At 40.8% G+C, this 18,981-nt stretch overlaps 1 protein-coding gene across 6 annotated transcripts in view; it reads left to right on the top strand.

The window, feature by feature from the left end:
- The window catches only part of GRIA3 (glutamate ionotropic receptor AMPA type subunit 3), a 281,921-nt gene that overhangs the window by 159,566 nt on the left and 103,374 nt on the right, over positions 1-18,981 (top strand). For all 6 annotated transcript variants that reach the window (XR_002340866.1, XR_002340867.1, XM_003135356.5 and 3 more), the window contains one exon: positions 12,798-12,851. Coding sequence is in view for 4 of the 6 variants with exons in the window: in XM_003135356.5 (XP_003135404.1) it covers positions 12,798-12,851 (54 nt within the window). In the remaining 2 variants the exon portion in view is untranslated. The remainder of the gene's footprint in view (positions 1-12,797; positions 12,852-18,981) is intronic.

The raw sequence follows: 18,981 nt of genomic DNA on the forward strand, positions 1-18,981 counted from the left end.
AAGTTTACAACAGCATCTCATTTGCAAGGTTGTGGTGGATTCGGTGAAATAAAGCACATAAAAAATTACTCTACACAATGCCTTATACACAGTAAGTGCTCATTAAATGTTAGCTTATGTTTGTTGTCTGTTCTTCCTACCTGGGATCTTCTTTCCCATCTCGGCCAAAAACAGTTCCCCTGAATCATTCAAAATCTAGTCTAAAAGACATCTTCCTCTCCAGGGGGAAAGCCTTCCTTGCATCTGAACTTGTTCGATGCCCATCGCCTCAGTACACTTTTCTAGATTTTATATTATTTTAAATGGCCCTTTCATCTACTGCTTCATAAACAGCGTGGACTCCTCTCTAGGATGCATGTAAGCCTTCCATGTCAGTAACATTTATTAAGCAGCACCGTGGTGCCATACATTGGGGCTGTGCACTGTGGGGTACAACGATGAGTAGAGAGGTAGGGGTGGCAGAAAGGGAAATGCTTCTGGTTGAATCCCCTTTTGGCTCAGGCACTCTGCTAGAAATTCTGCATTTAGTCCTCACAATAACCTTAAGAAGGAGATGCCACTTTTTTTTTTCTGGGGCCGCTCCCGCGGCATATGGAGGTTCCCAGGCTAGGGGTCTAATCAGAGCTGTAGCCGCCGGCCTACACCACAGCTCACAGCAACGCCGGATCCTTAACTCACTGAGCAAGGCCAGGGACTGAACCTGCAACTTCATGGTTCCTAGTCAGATTCATTAACCACTGAGCCACGACGGGAACTCCTGGAGGTGCCATTCTGATCCCTGCTTTACAGATGTGGAAAGTGAGGTTCAGTGAGGGAAAATGATGTGTCCAAGGTCACTCAGCAACAAAGAGAAAGAACTGGTGTTCTAGGTTGTTCTGACTCCAGAGTTCACTCCCGCCACCATTGTGCTTCACTGCCCACCTCTTTTCTTATCAAATGCAATGATGCATATCAAAGCAATATGTAAACTATAAAGTGCAATATATGTGACATAAGGTCACTGCAGTTACAGCAGATGCTGTTGATGCCCTACCCGTATTTGGCACTAGCCTTTTCCGTGCATGCCAATGGCTATTCTGCACTTGACTTTCTGTCAGCCTGAGAGTGAGACCAGTCAGAAGTGTCAGGGGAGGAATTAATCCTCCTGACAGAAGCTACCAGCCAACGGTCAAGGAGAATTGAAAGACACAGACATCAGCTTCCTAGCCCTTCAGGTGGGTGTGTGGCAGCCACTCCCAGCAGCGCTCTGAGCTACCCTGCTCCTCTCTGCCCCTGTGCAGACTTCTCTCCCTTTGCCATCTCATGTCCTCACTCTCCTACCAGTGCATCTTGGAATCAACTCCCAATTAGACGACTGACCTGCAAATCTCTGCCTCAGGGTCTGCCTCTGGTGCAGTCCTGGCTAAAATAAGAGTCTTTCAGAAATTCCTCCTTTGGCGCCTTTCCCAGGAGTCAGGGTGAGTGTCCTCAGGCTGGCCTCTGCCTGCCCAGGGCTTCTCACAGGAGTTCCCCAAGGGAGCACCCCACAAGCTTAATGTCTCCCTTCCTGCCCCCTTTTGTGAATATCCATCATTGATGGTCCTGCTTTTTAGCTTTTCAAAGGGCCTTTATCATCACATGGAGAAGTAGTTCTTCCAGTCCCGTGTGCATCAGAAGCATCTGAGTGTTAAAATGTAGATCCCCTGCCTCTAACCCAGACTGTGAACAAGACTCTCCAGAGAGGTGCCCAGGTGCTTGCATCTTCAGAGATCCTCCAGGTGATCCACACAGCAGCCACTTGGACAAAGACTGTCCTAAGACCTTCCCAAGGAAGGCCTCCAAGGAATGTGGATTGTGTTCCCTGGTGTTCTCTCTACCACCAAATCCTCTGTGGATTCAGGTGAGAAAGCCCAGAATAGGTAGGTGTCCTGCTCCTGAAGTGAAGCATAGATAAGCCAAGTCCAGTTGTTACTATCAGAGTGGGGTGGCCCGAGGCCTGAGCAGTGGTGCACAAGGCAGAGGAGAGATCCATCTTACTGACCTTGCAAATTTCCACTCTTGCCTCTCTTGACACCACCCCAACCCCCATTCTCTCCTGTGCTAGAAACACCAGAACAACGACACATGAAAAATGAGGTTATGTCTTGTTCACTCCTTTGTCTCTGGGTAGAACCATCCTCTGCCTTCACCACCCTACACACATCTTCTTCCTAACCACAGGTTCTGTGTGGTTTGAGTTCCTGATTCTGATCAATAATGGAGGCATGAGAGGAGAGGGTGGTAGAGGGTGGCAAAGTGTGTTACTTTGTGTTGGTTTACCCCCAGTTCTGCTTACACCCCTGAACTCTAAATACAAACCTCAGCTCCTTCCCTGTACCTCCAACCCAGTGCTATCCTAACCCATGGCCTCAACACCCCTCTGCACCCAGCTCTGGTGCCTCTCCAAGTCCCTCACCTCATAGTAGCAGGAAACTACTCCTCTACATTTTAAAAGTGAGGACATAAAATCAGGGAAGGCTTCGTGGAGGAGGCTGCATATAAACTGGGCCTTGAAGAACAGATGTGACTGCTGTAGGGGAGGATAGAGGGAGGGAGCATTGCAATAGGAATAAGGAAGGGAAAACATAAGTAATATCAGTAGGATGAGCATCAGGCACTGTGTTCAGAGCTGTAGATACATCATTTAATGTATTTATTCCTTATTGCAGTTCTATGAAGTAGGTACCAATGATAGACCAATTTTACATTTTAATTTTACAGATTAAACTCTACTGATACACAGAGAGTTTAACTGCCCAAAGTTACGTAGCTATTAAAGGGAAAAGTAGGGACCCAAACCCAGGCAGTCCAGCCTATACTCTTGACCACCTGACTTTGCTGCCTCTGAACTATTATGTTCACTCTTCTACAGATAGAAAACTGAAACTGAGAGGTTAAGTAGCTTCATTAAGATTACATAGCTTGTCACTGGCAAAGCTGGGATGCATTGCTTTTAGCAGATCATCTTCTATTTACAATATTACCATTTATCCCCTTCTTAGTTTTTGCAATGAATCATTTCAGTCACAATTTCTTATGGAGCCAACCCTGGCTTACCATCACAACAAATGTCCGTAGTTACTCCAAATAAAAATCTTTCCTCTAGAGTGTAAGCACTGTAAAACAGCAAGGTTCTCCTGAAATCAAGAGAAATAGCCCTCTGAAATACATCTCTGTTTTCAAAATAGCATTCTTTTTAAGCTACCTGTTTGTCAGGCTCCCACTTATAAAAACCACAGGAAAAAACATTCTTTAAGTCTTTAGTTGGAGACAAAGTACTTCTGTCTCTAGAAAGTTATGAGTTAATCATTCTCTCCTCAGTTCTCCGTCTATATTTCTGTTCTCACATTTCTGCTGGGTTATGGTTGTCTGTGAACTTAGCAGTCTTTCATACTCTAGAGCAAAATTCTCCAGGCCAGGGACCAGGTTTTGGTGACCTCTGTGTCCCCAGTGTCTGGCTCCAGGATTGGTACAGAGCAGGCACTCAATAAATGTTCATTGAAAGAAGAGATGAATGAAATGTGGTTAAGAGAAGCAACCTTTCCGCTCACTAGGATTTCCATCCGTATTCCTTCTGAGTCCAATGGTATGTATGCAGGTAAACTGGCTCTCAAAGTCAGGAGGAAAAGCCCTGTCTTGTAGTGTTGGTTGGTTTCTGTGGTGTAAATACTGCCACCATGGCTGACTTCAAGCTCCCAGTGGTTTACTGTGTCAGTGTGATCACAAAGCTGGATAAGCTAACAGATAAGAAAGATAACGGAAATTCAAAGAGCAAGAGTGAAAGACCAAACCAAACATTTATGAATTAGGAGAATTCTGTGTTTTACCTCCCAGAAACTAAGCCTCTATCATTTCTCATCCATTTGCCAATTGAGATAAAGTTAAATGATATGGCTCCCAGAAGAGGGAGAAACCTGCCAAGTGAGCTACTATCCTGAAAACCAAAAGCTCCAAAAACACATGGGTTACTGATATTTACTTCCATCTGAAAATAAAAACATGTTCAATTGCCTCCTTTAGCAATTAGAAAATTTCACAGATCATGGTGTCGAATGTTGGAAGCATTGCACAGACAGACAGAAAATGCATTCGGAGAGGCCTGATCAGGGAGTTCTAAGAACTCCTCATTCTACACACCCCTACACCATGTGTTTCTTCCTCTCCTCTCTTGACTTAAAGACCTAATACTCTAATACTCTACCCAACCATCCATGGGTCAATTTCACACATAGTTAAGTAACAAGGCTAATTCTAAATGCAGGATTTGAATCCAGAACCATCTGACTTCAAGGTTCATAGCTCTTTTTAGGTAAATCACCTTTAATAAATACCTATTTGTTCTAAGACTTCATGGTGACTCAGATCACATCTATAAAGAGTTTTAGACTCTTACAGGTTTCAGCTCTATAAGGTGTCATTTCAGGTGAGATGCTAGTGCTGCTGATCTGATAAATATCTAAAGATGGAAAAGTTTGACTCTGGGGGGCAATGAAGAAAGTCCTGCATTATCCCACCTATCCCCAAGCGGTTATGGCTGGAATAAAGCACGTTAGAGTGGCTACTCAGCCTCGTGCCAGATGTTGCCTTTCCTTTTTTTTTTTTTTTTTTTTTTGGGAATCCAAGTAATGAGCCTTCTCTGTGCTACCCATACAGTCCTTCAAGTAGGTCTTAGGCAGATATTCAAGATTATAGCGCTTTGGGCCCAAACAATTTTATAAAATCTACAAAGAAAAAGATTACAACTTGATATTTAGAATACAGTTGTAAATATTAAAAGTTGCTGTAAATGTGAACATGAAATCGTTGACAGTAAATTTCATGTAAGAATGTATGAAGAACACTGTTATTGAAAATGAATTATTTAAATCATCAGTAATTTGGGGAGATAGCCAATACAAAGTGCAAAGACTAAAACAGTCTTACCTATTGCTATGTTGTAGAGAAACTACTATCCTTTTTGCTATATTATTCTAGGCTGGACACTAGTTCAAATCACTCCTACCTTACCCTCCCTGAAAAAACATCTAGAATATTTCCAAATATACATAGAAGGCTGTGAAAGGTTTTCTAGATGAAGTATTCCAGGAAAAGACATGGTGTGTGGAAATGCATCATTTTACAGGAAGTTAGCTGATGGAAAAGTCCAGGTGTTTTAAGTATTTATTATTGGCACCATGACCAAGGACTGCAGCTGATCAAAGCTGCTGGGCTTCCTGGGTGGGGCATTGCATGTAAATTGCCCTAGGAAAGGCTTTGTAAGTTTCCAAATTTGTCATTTGCACACCGTCCAAGGCATTATTTGCTGCCTCCCAAACTCTGCCGATCATTTTGCTCCCTTACAAGACTCATGAGCCTTTGAAAGTAGATGGGAATATTCTTAAGATTTGAACCATGTGTCAAATTAACCTTATTTTATATGGACAGCAAGACATGATCTGTATTCTCTTCCCTTAGGATATGACTGTATTAAGACATTACCCACCACTCCTGATGGCACACCAGAGGATTTTCAGTGACATCTGGATGAATAGAGTTTATTTTCATATACTTATTTTCTCGTGTGGAGTTTCATGGATATTATTGCTTTGGACACCTCTAAATTTGAGTAAAGGAGTAGCCATAAAGATAAATATTAAGAAAATAATAGTATTGTGATTTGTGGATAGATCACAAATCATTAAGGAAGTTTGTGAGGAAATGAAATCGGAGAAATAATGTTTTAGGGTTAATAGAATGAGGTGTTCGCACCAAGATCAACATGCCCTGAAGTGCTTCCTTATTCCTCCAAGCAAGAATAATCTGTTGCTCTTTTAATTTACTTGTGGCCATTTATTGCCTCTTATTTGTATGTTCTCTTTGCCTCTACCATTGTTTAAATCTTCCATATGTTCCACTGAGGCACCGTGAATGCAATATTGAAGACTGGGAAGTGAAACTTCCCCAAGACATGTTCCTTAGTGAAATCCTTGTTCTCTAATCCTCACATCCTAGCATGTTATTTGATGTCTCATTCAATGGCCTTCTCTCTGCATAAGCTTCCCCTGTAGACAGTACATACACTGATAAGATTTCTCAGTTATACTCCCATTTTTCTTCTTTGCGAAAATCTTTGGCCTTTCTCCATCTGCTCCACCCCCACCCCACTGCCATTGGGCTGACTTTGGTACAGGTGATTGGTTCTTCTCTGCCTCACTAATCCAGTGCATTTATTCAAGTCAGATGACTGCAATATGAAGCAGTGTCATTCAGTTACAGGGGAGCATGTGTGTGCAGGATGAGATTATTAGAAAATAATGCAAAAGGAATTGACTTCTGATATATGTTTACTAAGACTAAAGCAATTTAGTAGCTCAGGGTTTTCATTCAAGAAAATGAATGGCTTTTATCATATCTGATGGAAGATTTCTTCTGGGAAGTATGGCATCATCAGAGGCTGATTTCTATAGCATGCCACTATTTAATTTCCAACACAGCTGAAATTAGAACAATAGCACTTTTTTGTAACTGAGGAGCAGGAAAGGGAGAGGGGTTAAAAAATATCGTCTCTTTGAAAACACACGCACAAATGTGGTCTAATAGCTTTTTCTTAAAAGCTTACCTTATACAGCAGGTAAATCTGGTGTGTTAAAATCAGAAACCTCCCTCATTTCTCTCCCCAGCCCGCCAAACATTCTCAGGGTACTTAAATCAAAGGGAGTGTGGGAATAACATATACACACTACTGTATAAAATGGAAGATGAAGAAGAACTTACCATATAGCACAGGAAAATCTACTCAATAGTTCATAATAACCTATAGGGGGGGAAATGGATATATTTATATGTAGAACTGATTCACTTTGCTATACACCTGAAACTAACACAACACTGTCAGGCAATTATACTCCAAAAAAATGTTTTAAGAGAAACAGGTTAGGATGAATGGTAAGGCATGTTCTGTACTCAAAGCAAGATCAATCTTTATACAGAGATCCTTTTTTGGCGCCAATGTAGAAAATCCAAACATGTAGATACTTAGGTCTGCAAATAGCCTAATCTGCATACCAGATGGATCTAAGGGGGAAAAATCATAGACACTTTCCACACACGTATTTTCTTTTAATGTGAGCATAGAAAAACAGATGCTTTTGCTCCCCAAGGGTCTGTGGGCCTCTCTGGAGTAGTCTTGTGGAGCAATTTCACTTCAAATTTCTAAAATTATAAAAATGTCTAGATTAAACATTAAATTGGAAAAGAAAGGGCCTCTTCTGTAGAAAACCAACTGAAGATTTATTTTCTGAATTATTTTTAACTGCTCAGTGATACCCAGACCCTAATTTCACAGATAAGGGGATGGGAGAGTCAGTAAATGGAGGTCTCCCCTAAATGGATAGATTATGATTCGCTGACTTCTTTACCAAATAATTTAAGGCTCTGCTATATGCATGGTTCACTGAGTCAGTATAGAAGAGCTTTTTCTTCAGTGAATGAAACTGTTAGGTTTCAGTCAATGAGGATGGGGGCATTTGTTCTTTCAGGGTCTATTTGCGGGCATAACAATAAATCTCCTTAAAACAATGAATTGTATCTACATTTCACACATGTTCCATTATCACATTTGTCATATCTGCTGTCGTATCAAGCCACCCATCATCTCCAACAAATCTTACAAAGGCACCATGAATACAGAACATGGATTCAAGAACTTGGTATTTCCTCTTAAAATTTCACAGGAGACTGGGAAACAGCTTTTATACTTGAAGTTCTAAAACTAATTCAGAAAGAGCTATTATAATTACTGTAAAAGCAAAGTTGAATATTCTCTTGGTTACCAGAGTCATTAAATAACGGAGGGTACAATTTATGCCTTGTTCATCTGTAACAGATGGAAAGAATAAAGATTTAAGACTAACTGAACAAGAACGGCTCCCATTAACTAGCTCCTTTGTGCACCATATTACACACAACCTTCCCATCCCACCCTTACTCCCACAAGCCCTGCACTAAAAATTTTAAAAAAGGCAAGACCAAGAGCAAAACATGACACGTTTTGCAGTGAGGCCTCATTTAGCTCCCATCAGTAGGATCATTACTGGCCTACGTAAGTAAGATTTCAAGATAACTCAAGTATACTCTTAAGTATTGGAAAATTTTTTTTGTTTGGTTTTTTTGTCTTTTTGCTATTTCTTGGGCCGCTCCTGCGGCATATGGAGGTTCCCAGGCTAGGGGTCTAATCGGAGCTGTAGTCTCCGGCCTATGCCAGAGCCACAGCAACGCGGGATCTGAGCCACATCTGCAACCTACAGCACAGCTCACGGCAATGCCAGATCATTAACCCACTGAGCAAGGGCAGGGACCGAACCCGCAACCTCATGGTTCCTAGTCGGATTCGTTAACCACTGCACCATGACGGGAACTCCAAGTATTGGAAATTTAAGCCTTTCTGATGGAAACCTTCCCTCAATGTATCATAATTTTCCTAGGTTTTTCAGCAGGAATTACTCAACACAGTAAGCCATACCCTGATGACTCAGGCACTCACGTTAAATATCCATGATTATACTGTGTAGTACAACGTTGTCGGCTTTTTGGGGGGGAGGGGGACTCCTCCTTCTCCTTTAAGCCAGTCTGTCACTTCCTCTGCTGCTAATGTCCCTCTTTCTAACATCACCCCCTTTCTCCACATACACCCCTTCTAATTTGTAACTTTTCATTTACTGTGAGCTAGAAAATCAAGATTGTTAAGAATCGTGTGTTAAATCAGAGTTAAGAAGGCACTGAAAGCAAGGATGAGGAAATAATTACAGCCTTTAAGGCAGCAGCTTTGTGACACCTAAAAGTTCCTATCTTTAGATAACTCCCCATCTCTTCCAGTTTAAGCAAAATTTTGAAAGGGTAATGCTGTAAGAGTGCTACCTTCAAATAAGTGAGTTTGCTCTGTACAGACCAACTGGGCATGGGTTAAAGCGAATATTCCAATAGCTTCAAGTTTTTCTGAGCTGGAAAAACAATATCTCAGTGAATAACGCCTTTCCATAGTTACTTAACCTCATGCAAGTACATAATGCCCATCCCCAACACTTTTGTAGACCTTACTCAGTTTGATCCTGACAACACTCCTGAGATAGGAAAAGGCAGGCTCTTGGTCCCATAAGGAAATGGAGGCTAGAGAAAGTGGAGTAATTTGCCCACAATCAAGCTGAATATCTGACAGGGCTGGGCTCCTGGGTTCTCTTTCAAGCCTCTTCTAACAACACTTATCTTTGCTGTGGCTCCCTCTTGCCTTCCTTATGCTCAAAAGGACACTAAACCCTGCCTCTGGTGAAACAGACTTCCTCTGCTTCCTTAGGGCTTGCTTCTTTATTTCTCTTCGAGCTCTGCCAGATGTCCTTAGGAATCTTGCTCATTTTTCTAGTAGAACTCAAACCCTTTGATTTTATTATGTTGAGGGTTGTCAGTAAATTAAAAATTCAACAAATGTATGGCCCCAACTTGCCATCAAAAGTTAACAAATGTCACCAGTAAGAATGTTTCCCACAAGCGGACACTGAGGAATACATCCCAATAGACACCTAACAGCTCATTTTGTGCCATGGCAGTGTGAGAAATCACCTGCTCAAGCATTCATTAACGTTTCATTTCCTCCATAAATAATCAGTCAGACACAGGGCTCATATTTTAAATTAATAGAAAACAGCTCTATATCCCTCCATCTCTCCCTCCTTCCTTCTCTTTCCCTCTCTTCCTCCCCCACTCCCCACCCCGGACGGTATGTGACTTGAGGGCTTCTAATCCCAGCATGATAAGCATATTTAAATACATGGTTCTGCTCCCCTGGGCCAGCTGAAACCTCATCTCCTCCAGGAAGCCTTCCCTATCCATCTCAGCAGACCTTAGACAGCTCTTCTTCCTCTTCTCCAAGAATCTAGAGTAATTATTGATAGTTGACATTTAGCACATATTAAGAAACCATGCCCAAAGTATGGGTTTCTAAAGGCAGACATAACCAGGTTCTAATAGCAGCTTTAGCATTTCTTAGCTGTGTGGTCTTGGGAAAATCACTTAAACTCTCTTTGGTTGAGATTCCTGATCTGTAAAATGAAACTAATAACAATTTGTTAAAGTGTTCTAGGGATTACATATAAAGCCCCTAGCACAGTGTCTGGTATATACTAGGCACTCAAATGCAGGGTTTTTTAGAATATTTATTTATTAAGGTATAGTTGATTTACAATGTTGTGTGAATTGACCCTGTTGTGTGTGTGTGTGTGTGTGTGTGTGTGTGTGTGTGTGTGTGTAATAACACATATTCCTTTTCTTATATTATCTTCCACCGTGGTCTATATCAAAAGATTGGATATAGTTCCCTGGGCTCTACAGTAGGAACTTTTTGTCTATCCATTCTAAATGTAATAGTTTGCATCTATTAACCCCAAACTCCCAGCCCATCCCCTCCTCCCACTTGGCAATCATAAGTCTGTTCTCTAAGTCTGTGAGTCTATTTCTGTTTTGTAAATAAGTTCATTTGTATCATTTTTTTAAGATTCTACATATAAGCAATATGATATTTGTCTTTCTCTTTCTGACTTACTCAGCATGATGATCTCTAACTGCATCCATGTTGCTGGAAATGGCATAATTTCATTCTTTTTATGGCCAAGTAATATTCCATTGAATATATGTACCACACCTTTATCCATTCCTCTGTCAATGGACATTTGGGTTGCTTCCAAGTCTTGGCTATTGTAAAGAGTGCTGCAATGAACACTGGGGTGCATGTATCTTTTTGAATTATGGTTTTCTCTAAATATATGCCTAGGAGTAGGATTGCTGGATAATATGGTAGTTCTATATTTAGTTTTCTGAGGAACCTGCATACTGTTTTTCATAGCAGTTATACCAATTTACATTCCCACCAAAGTGTAGGAGAGTTCCCTTTTCTCCACACCCTCTCCAGCATTGGTTATTTGTAGACTTATTAATGATGGACATTTTTACTGGTGTGAGGTGGTACCTCATGGTAGTTTTGATTTGCATTTCTCTAATAATCAGGGATGTCGAATATCTTTTAGTATGCTTACTGGCCATCTGTCTGTCTTTGGAGAAATGTCTATTTAGATCTAATGCCCATTTTTTAATTGGTTTTTTTTTTTTTTTGGTTTTGGGTTGTATGAGTTGTTTGTATATTTTGGAGATTAAGCCCTTGTGGGTTGCATCACTTGCAACTATTTTCTCCCATTCTATAGGCTATCTTTAAGGGCAGTTTTTTAAAATTAGCATTATCACCTTTTTATATATAGTTCTGGTTAGATATGTGTATGATGTTGTTTTCTCAAGTTATTTTTAATCCCTTGACAACTGTGTTCATAAAGAAACATATCATGAAGGTCAAGTTTAATGGCCCTTTACTTGCACAGGTTCTTTCTGAGGCCCTATTCCAAATATTATATTCATAACTTTCTGTTATTTTTCTTAAAGTGGCCCTTTAAAATGATATTAGCTTCAGTCATGTACAAAACCTGGTTCTGCCTCTAGTTGGGTTTTTAACCTCTATGTTATCCCCCTCTTCATTCCCACTCCTGCATACTACTTTGCACATAGTCCGTACTCAATAAAATGACATTTTATAAAATCTTCAATCAGAAATTTTCCTGTACTTAACTCTAAGGAAATAAGCTTATGTCAGGTATTTCATCAAAAATTTCCAACTGCCAACCAAAATATTTAGTTGGAAAATATTCAATCCCCTGACATATTTTGAGATAATAAAAATGCATTTTGCAAACTGTAAAGCTTAGTATTAATACAGTGTTACTCATGAAAATTATGCTAATAGTGATGACCCTCAGTCAGGGTTTCTCAACCTCATCACTACAGACATTTTGGGCTGGATAATTCTTTGTGGCGGAGACTGTATCCCTGGCCTCTAGATGCTAGTCACCCCTCCCAGATGCGACAACCAAAAATGTCTCCAGGCATTGCCAAATGTCCCCTATGGGAAAATCTCCTCCCCCCACTACTAAGGCAATCACATTCAGTCCCAAAAGATGTACAGATGTGCACAAGTCTTTTACTTTAAGGTAGGAAAAAGGCAGGCAAGTGTTTTAGAAAAGTCTTTTTTTTTTTTCTCAACTCACTCCAGGTGGAAAAGTTTTCAATAAGCAAAAGCTACCTCGATTAACCTGAAAATCCCATTAATCCTACTCCTTGTGTGTTCTATTCCCTAAGAATTCCAGATAAAGAAAAAAAATGTACCATACATTCTATTTTCTAATTTGTATGCAAAGTTCAGCCTTTTTCCGGCTCAACAGCTAAGTACAGAAATCAAGTTCATGGGTGAGGGATCATCAGCTTTGTCACTCTTGCCATCTATTTTAAGTGACAAGGATGCTACTGACCTGGAAGTTTAGAGGGCTTTTTCCCCCTTGATGATGACATTTTTAACTTTCATATCAGCAATTCTTCCTATATCCTCTGCCTGAAAGTAAAATACAACAAAAAGAAATCTGGCCCAATTAACTATAATTTACTTACTATATTTAAAAGACCTAACACTGTGTTGATTACTTACAAAGTAATTTGAGCTAGCCATCCTAATGATTGTGCAGTTGAAAATGTCCTTGTTGGAGTTCCCTTGTGGTGCAGCGGGTTAAGGATCTAGCATTGTCATTGCAGCAGCTTGGGTCACTGCTGGGGTGCAGGTCCAATCCCTAGCCCAGAAACTTCCACGTGTAACTGGCACAGCCAAAACAAAATGTCCTTTTTGAGTAATAGTTCCCCCTTTTTTTTTATTTCTGCAGGTTGTGATCCTGGGAAAACATTCAAGAGGTTACCACTACATGCTTGCTAACCTGGTAAGAACAAGCAGAGTTTTAAGTTTTTCAGGGCAATATATTCTATTTTGTTTGTGTCACCTGCAATTATCCCAAAAAGAAATACAAGGAAAACCTAATGTGTTCTCTAGGAGAAATGAGTCTGTAAATACCAAAACCTGAATGCAATAGCCTTGTTTTCAATTATGCTGTCTCTGTTTTAGCTGTGAAGCTCACATTCTTTCCTCATTTAAAAAATAATAATTTGATATGGTTCTTCACTGATTATTCTTGAATTTAATTTGGATTTGAAATGTCAACCATTTTGCCATGAGCTGCGGTGTAGGTGGCAGATGCAGCTAGGATCTAGTGTTGCTGTGGTGTAGGCCAGCTGCTGCAGCTCCAATTCGACCCCTAGCCTGGGAAGTTCTATATGCCGCAGGTGCGGCCCTAAAAAAAGGAAAAAGCAATGTAAATCATTGTAACCAGGTTTGAAATGTGAAACAAAGGACAGGGGATACAAGAAACTAACTCTTTCCCCAATTAACCCAAGTGTATGTATACATTAGTACTGGATCTGTCTTCCTAGAAACAGACCACTACCAAATCTTTTCAGACCAGATGTGAAAAGTAGGTTTGAACATGACACATTAAGTGATCCTGTCAAAGTGTATAGCCACCTTTTTACCTATAAGAGAACACAGCTTGAATCTTTACCTTCAAACTTCCCATGCCTCTAAAATTCATGACATTCTAGAAGCTAGTATTTCATCAAGGTTGGTTTATAGCTCTTCTTTCTCTAAAAGGACAATTGGTTTAGGAATTAACAAGATGGCTTCTAAATCAGTAATATCTGTTTGGCAGAGGTTCTGAATAATATTATCTCCATGGAATGAAAGAGGAATGTTAAATTATCATGATGATACTAAGAATCTATTAAATTATTACATAACATGAGTTCTAGCCCCAATTTTATTTCATTAACACAAGAGAATCATAATCATTACAGAGCTCTTAAACCAAAAGAATAGCAACAAAAGTGAAAAATCATTGTAATTATATTCTTAGATTTCTTAAATCAAAGAAAAATATCTTATTTTGTTTTAATAATGAGTATTTTTTTAAATGAGAAAGGAAATGTTACTTAAACCTCATTCTTAGGAAGTGTGTACACTCAAACACTTGATAAGATGAAGATTAGAGCTACTGCTTTGAAATGTCGTATGCATCTTCCCCAGTAAATTGCTCCAAGTGGAGCCCTTCAGGCCATTTTAGGGCTAAATGAATCAACCCTTTTAAGAGAAGAAATCTTGATTCTTAATTGACATCTGAGCACATTCAATTTGTTTTTAGACAACTGATAATTAAAGGATGTTTGTTGACTCACTAGAGGTTAGTCCAGGGCTTGGCAGAAACATGGAGGTCACAACAAAGTACCTGAGGCAGTTATTGACAGATTTTCACCATTTCTTCATCACCAATAAGTATTTTGCTCCCCTCCCTTCCTCTCTTCCTCCCTCCCTCCCTCCCTTCCTTCCTTTCTCCCTCCCTCTCTCTTTTTTCCCTCTGCCTTACATGTCCTAGAGTTCACTCATCACTGATGGCACACGAGATGACTTTAAGTAGTTCACCCGCAAACTTTTATTACAATGGCAAATTATGTATATACTATGTATTAGAAAAACATTAAATTAACACATCAAAAATCCAAATTTGGGGGTTCCTGTTGTGGCACAGCAGAAACAAATCTGACTAGGAAACATGAGGTTGCAGGTCCGATCCCTGGCCTTGCTCATTGGGTTGAGGATCAGGTGTTGCTGTGAGCTGTGGTGTAGGTTACAGACACAGCTCAGATTTGGCGTTGCTGTGGCTGTGGTATAGGCCAGCGGCAACAGCTTGATTAGACCCCTAGCCTGGGAACCTCCATATTCCAGGGGTGTGGCCCTAAAAAGCAAAAAAAAAAAAAATCCAAATTTTATGAATATTATTACTTCACACAAAGCTAGAGATTTAACAAATGAAATCATTTTTAACGTGTCAAATGTGTCAATAAACAATGGCATGGAAATGAATAGAGACAGCAAAATCTGGGTTTTGTATGTGCATTTGCAGTGGTATATGGATGATTGAAGTTTGGGAAAGAGCCTTTAACTGGAGGGTCAGAAAGTTTGGGTTATCATACTGACTTTGCTGCCAGGTAGCTATGGGACCTGAGGTAAGCCACCTTAGCTTTAAGGACCTCAGTTTCTTTACTGTAAAACTCAGATGGGAGTGAGGAGTTCATTGATGTATTGATTGGTCCTTTGGAGGCAGATGCTGAGATATAAATAGTGCAAGACATTTCTTGGGAGTTAATACCTGTGAAAAATAAGAGGGCGAGGGACTCAGGTAGAAAGGGGGTGCTTTACACCACAATATAGGCCTGATATCAGCAAAGGGGAAGTTTGATAATATCTTCAGACCATGGGTTAGCACAACTGGGAGCTTCAGTGCAAAGACTTCACACGGAAGAACTCCATGATGCTCTGAAATGGTGAGTCATTGTACCCCATCCTTGCTCAGCCATTGGCTGGCAGCTGCCTGGGAAGCACATACCTCCGGCTTGAAAGCTGGGGCAAATCCTGAAGGCACCTGCAGTTGGAAACTATCAGCTGACTCACGTCCTGGAGGCAGGCTCTAAGTCAAAGGGAGATCTGAGCCTGCGCCGTACACATCAATGGCTGTCTCAGTTGGCCTAAGGTGACCAGATGACCTATAAAGACCTTTTCCATTCTGGATTTCTAATGGTGCCTCCCTAATCCTACTGACAGTCCTTCAGAACTTTGGTTTCAATTTTGAGAGCCAGACCTGCTGGAAGTGAAAGCGTGTGGAGTGACAGAACTGCAAGAGAGAAGCACTAGGACAAAGTTGGGGGAAAGAATGGTAAACTGGATGCCTAACACAGATCTCAGAATTATGAAACCTTGGAAAGATGCCTACTACAAGAATAAGCAAAGTCTGTTCCCTCAGAGAGAATGTAATATATAGTGTCATGTCAGTCTGGATAACGAAAACATGAATTCTTTTACCATACTTCAAGTCACCACCCCTTCTCTTCCTCTAGTGACCTTCTTTTCATTTGAACCCAGCCCATGTGTTTCCCTTAGTCCCTGTACCCTGTCAAATAGCATATAAGCAATACAGATAGAAACCGATCCTAATCTCAGATAAACTAATGAGACACATTATCCCTTCCATGGCTACCAGATTTTTCAAAGCAGATTAAAAATGCCCCCAAAGACACACATACACGTATGCATAAAACAAACTAAAACTATTTAAAAGTCATTTAGATGATCAAAAAAGGGTAAGTGGAGCTAAGAAGATGTTTCCTTTCAAGATGAGCCAGCTGGACAAAAGTTGAGGACACATATACAAGGGAACAAGTTCTAATTTGAATCTGGGTGTAACAACGGCATAGAACCACTGCCTTCTTCTACAAACACAAAGCCAAAAACACTCACACCACATGCACCAGAGCCCCAAGTGTCTCCTTTGCTTCCAATTTCCATCTATCTGGCACAGACCTCTATGTGCTTTTGCATAGACCTTCCCTAGTGGCAATTCCAAAGTGAGAAGACCCAAATCTTCTATGAATGCTTCAATGAAGGCCCTTCATAGGTCAAGTTGTACATTTCAGAGTGGACCACAAGCTGCAGAAAGTTCTAATTTAGTGAAATCCTTGGAAGAAACAAAAGATTCCATTGGGAGCACCGGCCAGACATGTGATCTGGTCAGGTGTGAAGCGGACAGGGCAATAACAGAAGTCAGTCAGTCTCTTATAAGGTCTCTATCAGTCGGTGCTGTAGTTTCTTTTTATGGGTTGTTTCACGATTGTTATTTCCTCTTCCAGAACTCTAAGGTGGTAATGTTTCTCTACTTTAGTACTAGAGAAAACCAGCATGTATACAATCTGTTCGTCAAGCAACCTCTCTTTCTTTGAAGGATCACAATCCTTTATACTGCATTCCCAGGCATGTTGTGTATTGTGATTTAATTTCTCATATATATCAATAATAGTGTGAAAAACCCTAGGCATAATAAAAAAAAACCCACTAGACCAAGGTTAGGAGACAGGTTGATTTCCAATTCTTCTAATTAGCTTGTGACAAACCAAGCCTCTCTGAATTTGTTTCTTAATCTGTAAAATGAAGACATAGACCACATCAGTGTTTCCCAAAGTGTGCCATCTGTACATGAGGGTGATTTTAGGTGGGACATACCAAAACTTATTAAACTGATTAGTTTTGAATTTATTATGTATTAGAAAAAGGTAACTCTCTTGTCAATTCTATGAGACTAAAGTAGATTATTTGTTAAAAAAACTTAGTCAATGCTGGAGTTCCCATCATGGCACAGCAGAAATGAATCCGACTAGGAACCATGAGGTTGCGGGTTTGATCCCTGGCCTTGCTCAGTGGGTTAAGGATCTGGCATTGCCGTGAGCTGTGTAGGTCACAGACGTGGCTTGGATCCCGAGTTGCTGTGCCTGTGGCATGGGCTGGCAGCTACAGCTCCAATTCGACCCCTAGCCTGGGAACCTCCATATGCTGCAGGTGTGGCCCTAAAAAGACAAAAAGACAAAAAAAATAGTAATAGTAAATTTTAAAAAAAACTTAGTCAATGCAAAGAAAAATAGGTAAATTATGGCTCAGATGGCCCACCTATATGGCAAAAAAAAAAAAAAAACTGCAAAGATGATATGTTAATGACCAAAATCTGGAAAACAGTCCAAAGTCCCTTCCAGCTCTTCATCTCTTCCCTGGTGGCGAGTCAATTTAGACCAGAAAAGGCCAGGGGTGAGAGTATAGGCACAGCAGCTGGATGAAAGCCGAGCACATAATGGGGGGAGCACAACCAGAACCTTATTAGCCTTAGGGATATAAAGTCACAAGGCAGACTTCAAATCAGTCCAGGATGGCAAAAGCCAAGAGAGGTGTTGGGTGCCCTTAGGATGTTCTAAACAGAGCTGCAGATCTGGAGGATCCATGAAAATTGTCTAACAGTTGATACAAAACAAATGGGATCTGGGTTGAGATGGTCCAACGACAGATGTTCAGGACCCAGCCCCCCAAATAAAACCAAAAGTCTGCAAGCATTTGAGGTGCCCATGGGAGGCTGGGAACCATAGTAGGACTCATTCAGTGTTGCATCAGTTAACCTCTACCTTAGAAGACCCACCAATCTCCTCGCCTATGCTGAGACCCATCCCAGGGCCAGGGACAGTTTCGGGCCCTGCAGGTGGAAACTGGGTCATGTCAGCCTCCAGCAGTAGAAAGCCACAGGAGCAGGCCATTGTGCTGGGGAGACAAGGGGAAGCCAGATGACAGTCTGAGACTCCTCCCTGCTCTGCTAGCTGTTTCCCTTGGACTTTTCCTTTCGCCACCTTGGAACTCCAATGAGGAGAGGCTTCTTACCCACCAAATTCCCCAAGATTTTTAGAGATCAGGAAATGGGCTCAGAAAAGATACAGGACTTGTTCAAAGTCTCTCAGCTAATTCGTTACCAAGCTAAGTTTCCCACCCAAGTTGGTCAGACTCTTTACTAAGAGCACTTTGCTCTTCTCATTTTACCCACTCAAGCATCTCAGTGAGATGGAAGGCCAGTGGCACAAAGGTCACAGCATTTGCAAAGACATAAATGTATATGAATGATGTATAAATTTATGAGGGAGAAGTAATTAGAGAGAAAAAGGCTTAAAAAACAAGGACAGCTTTGTGAATATGGGTTTGAAACCCATGGAAAGGGCTAATAGGAAATATATCTTAGCAGGCACTAACTACATCTCCATCGCTATCTTCCCCCACCACCTTCATATTCATTGATTGATTCATTCATTCTTTCTCTCACACACACTCTTTCCCCTGCTCTCTCATCCCCCCTCTTTCTCTTGCTCTCTCTTCCCCTCCCCAGGTACCCCATTCATATTATTAGTATGCCAGGAAATAATGATGGGGAGTACTAGATTATACCTAATTTTTCTAAAATTTTACTGAAACAAAAGCACTATTGAAAAAAATAGAACTCCAAAGAGATATCCAGGAATAACCTAAGCTTGAAGAAGTGAACTCTGCAGCTTCCCAAATCTTAGGATGTACCTGAAACCAAGAGGGGCCCACTTGGTTTAAAGAGA

The sequence above is a fragment of the Sus scrofa genome, chromosome X (genome assembly GCF_000003025.6).
Source record: "Sus scrofa isolate TJ Tabasco breed Duroc chromosome X, Sscrofa11.1, whole genome shotgun sequence".
In the NCBI taxonomy this organism is placed as follows: domain Eukaryota; kingdom Metazoa; phylum Chordata; class Mammalia; order Artiodactyla; family Suidae; genus Sus; species Sus scrofa.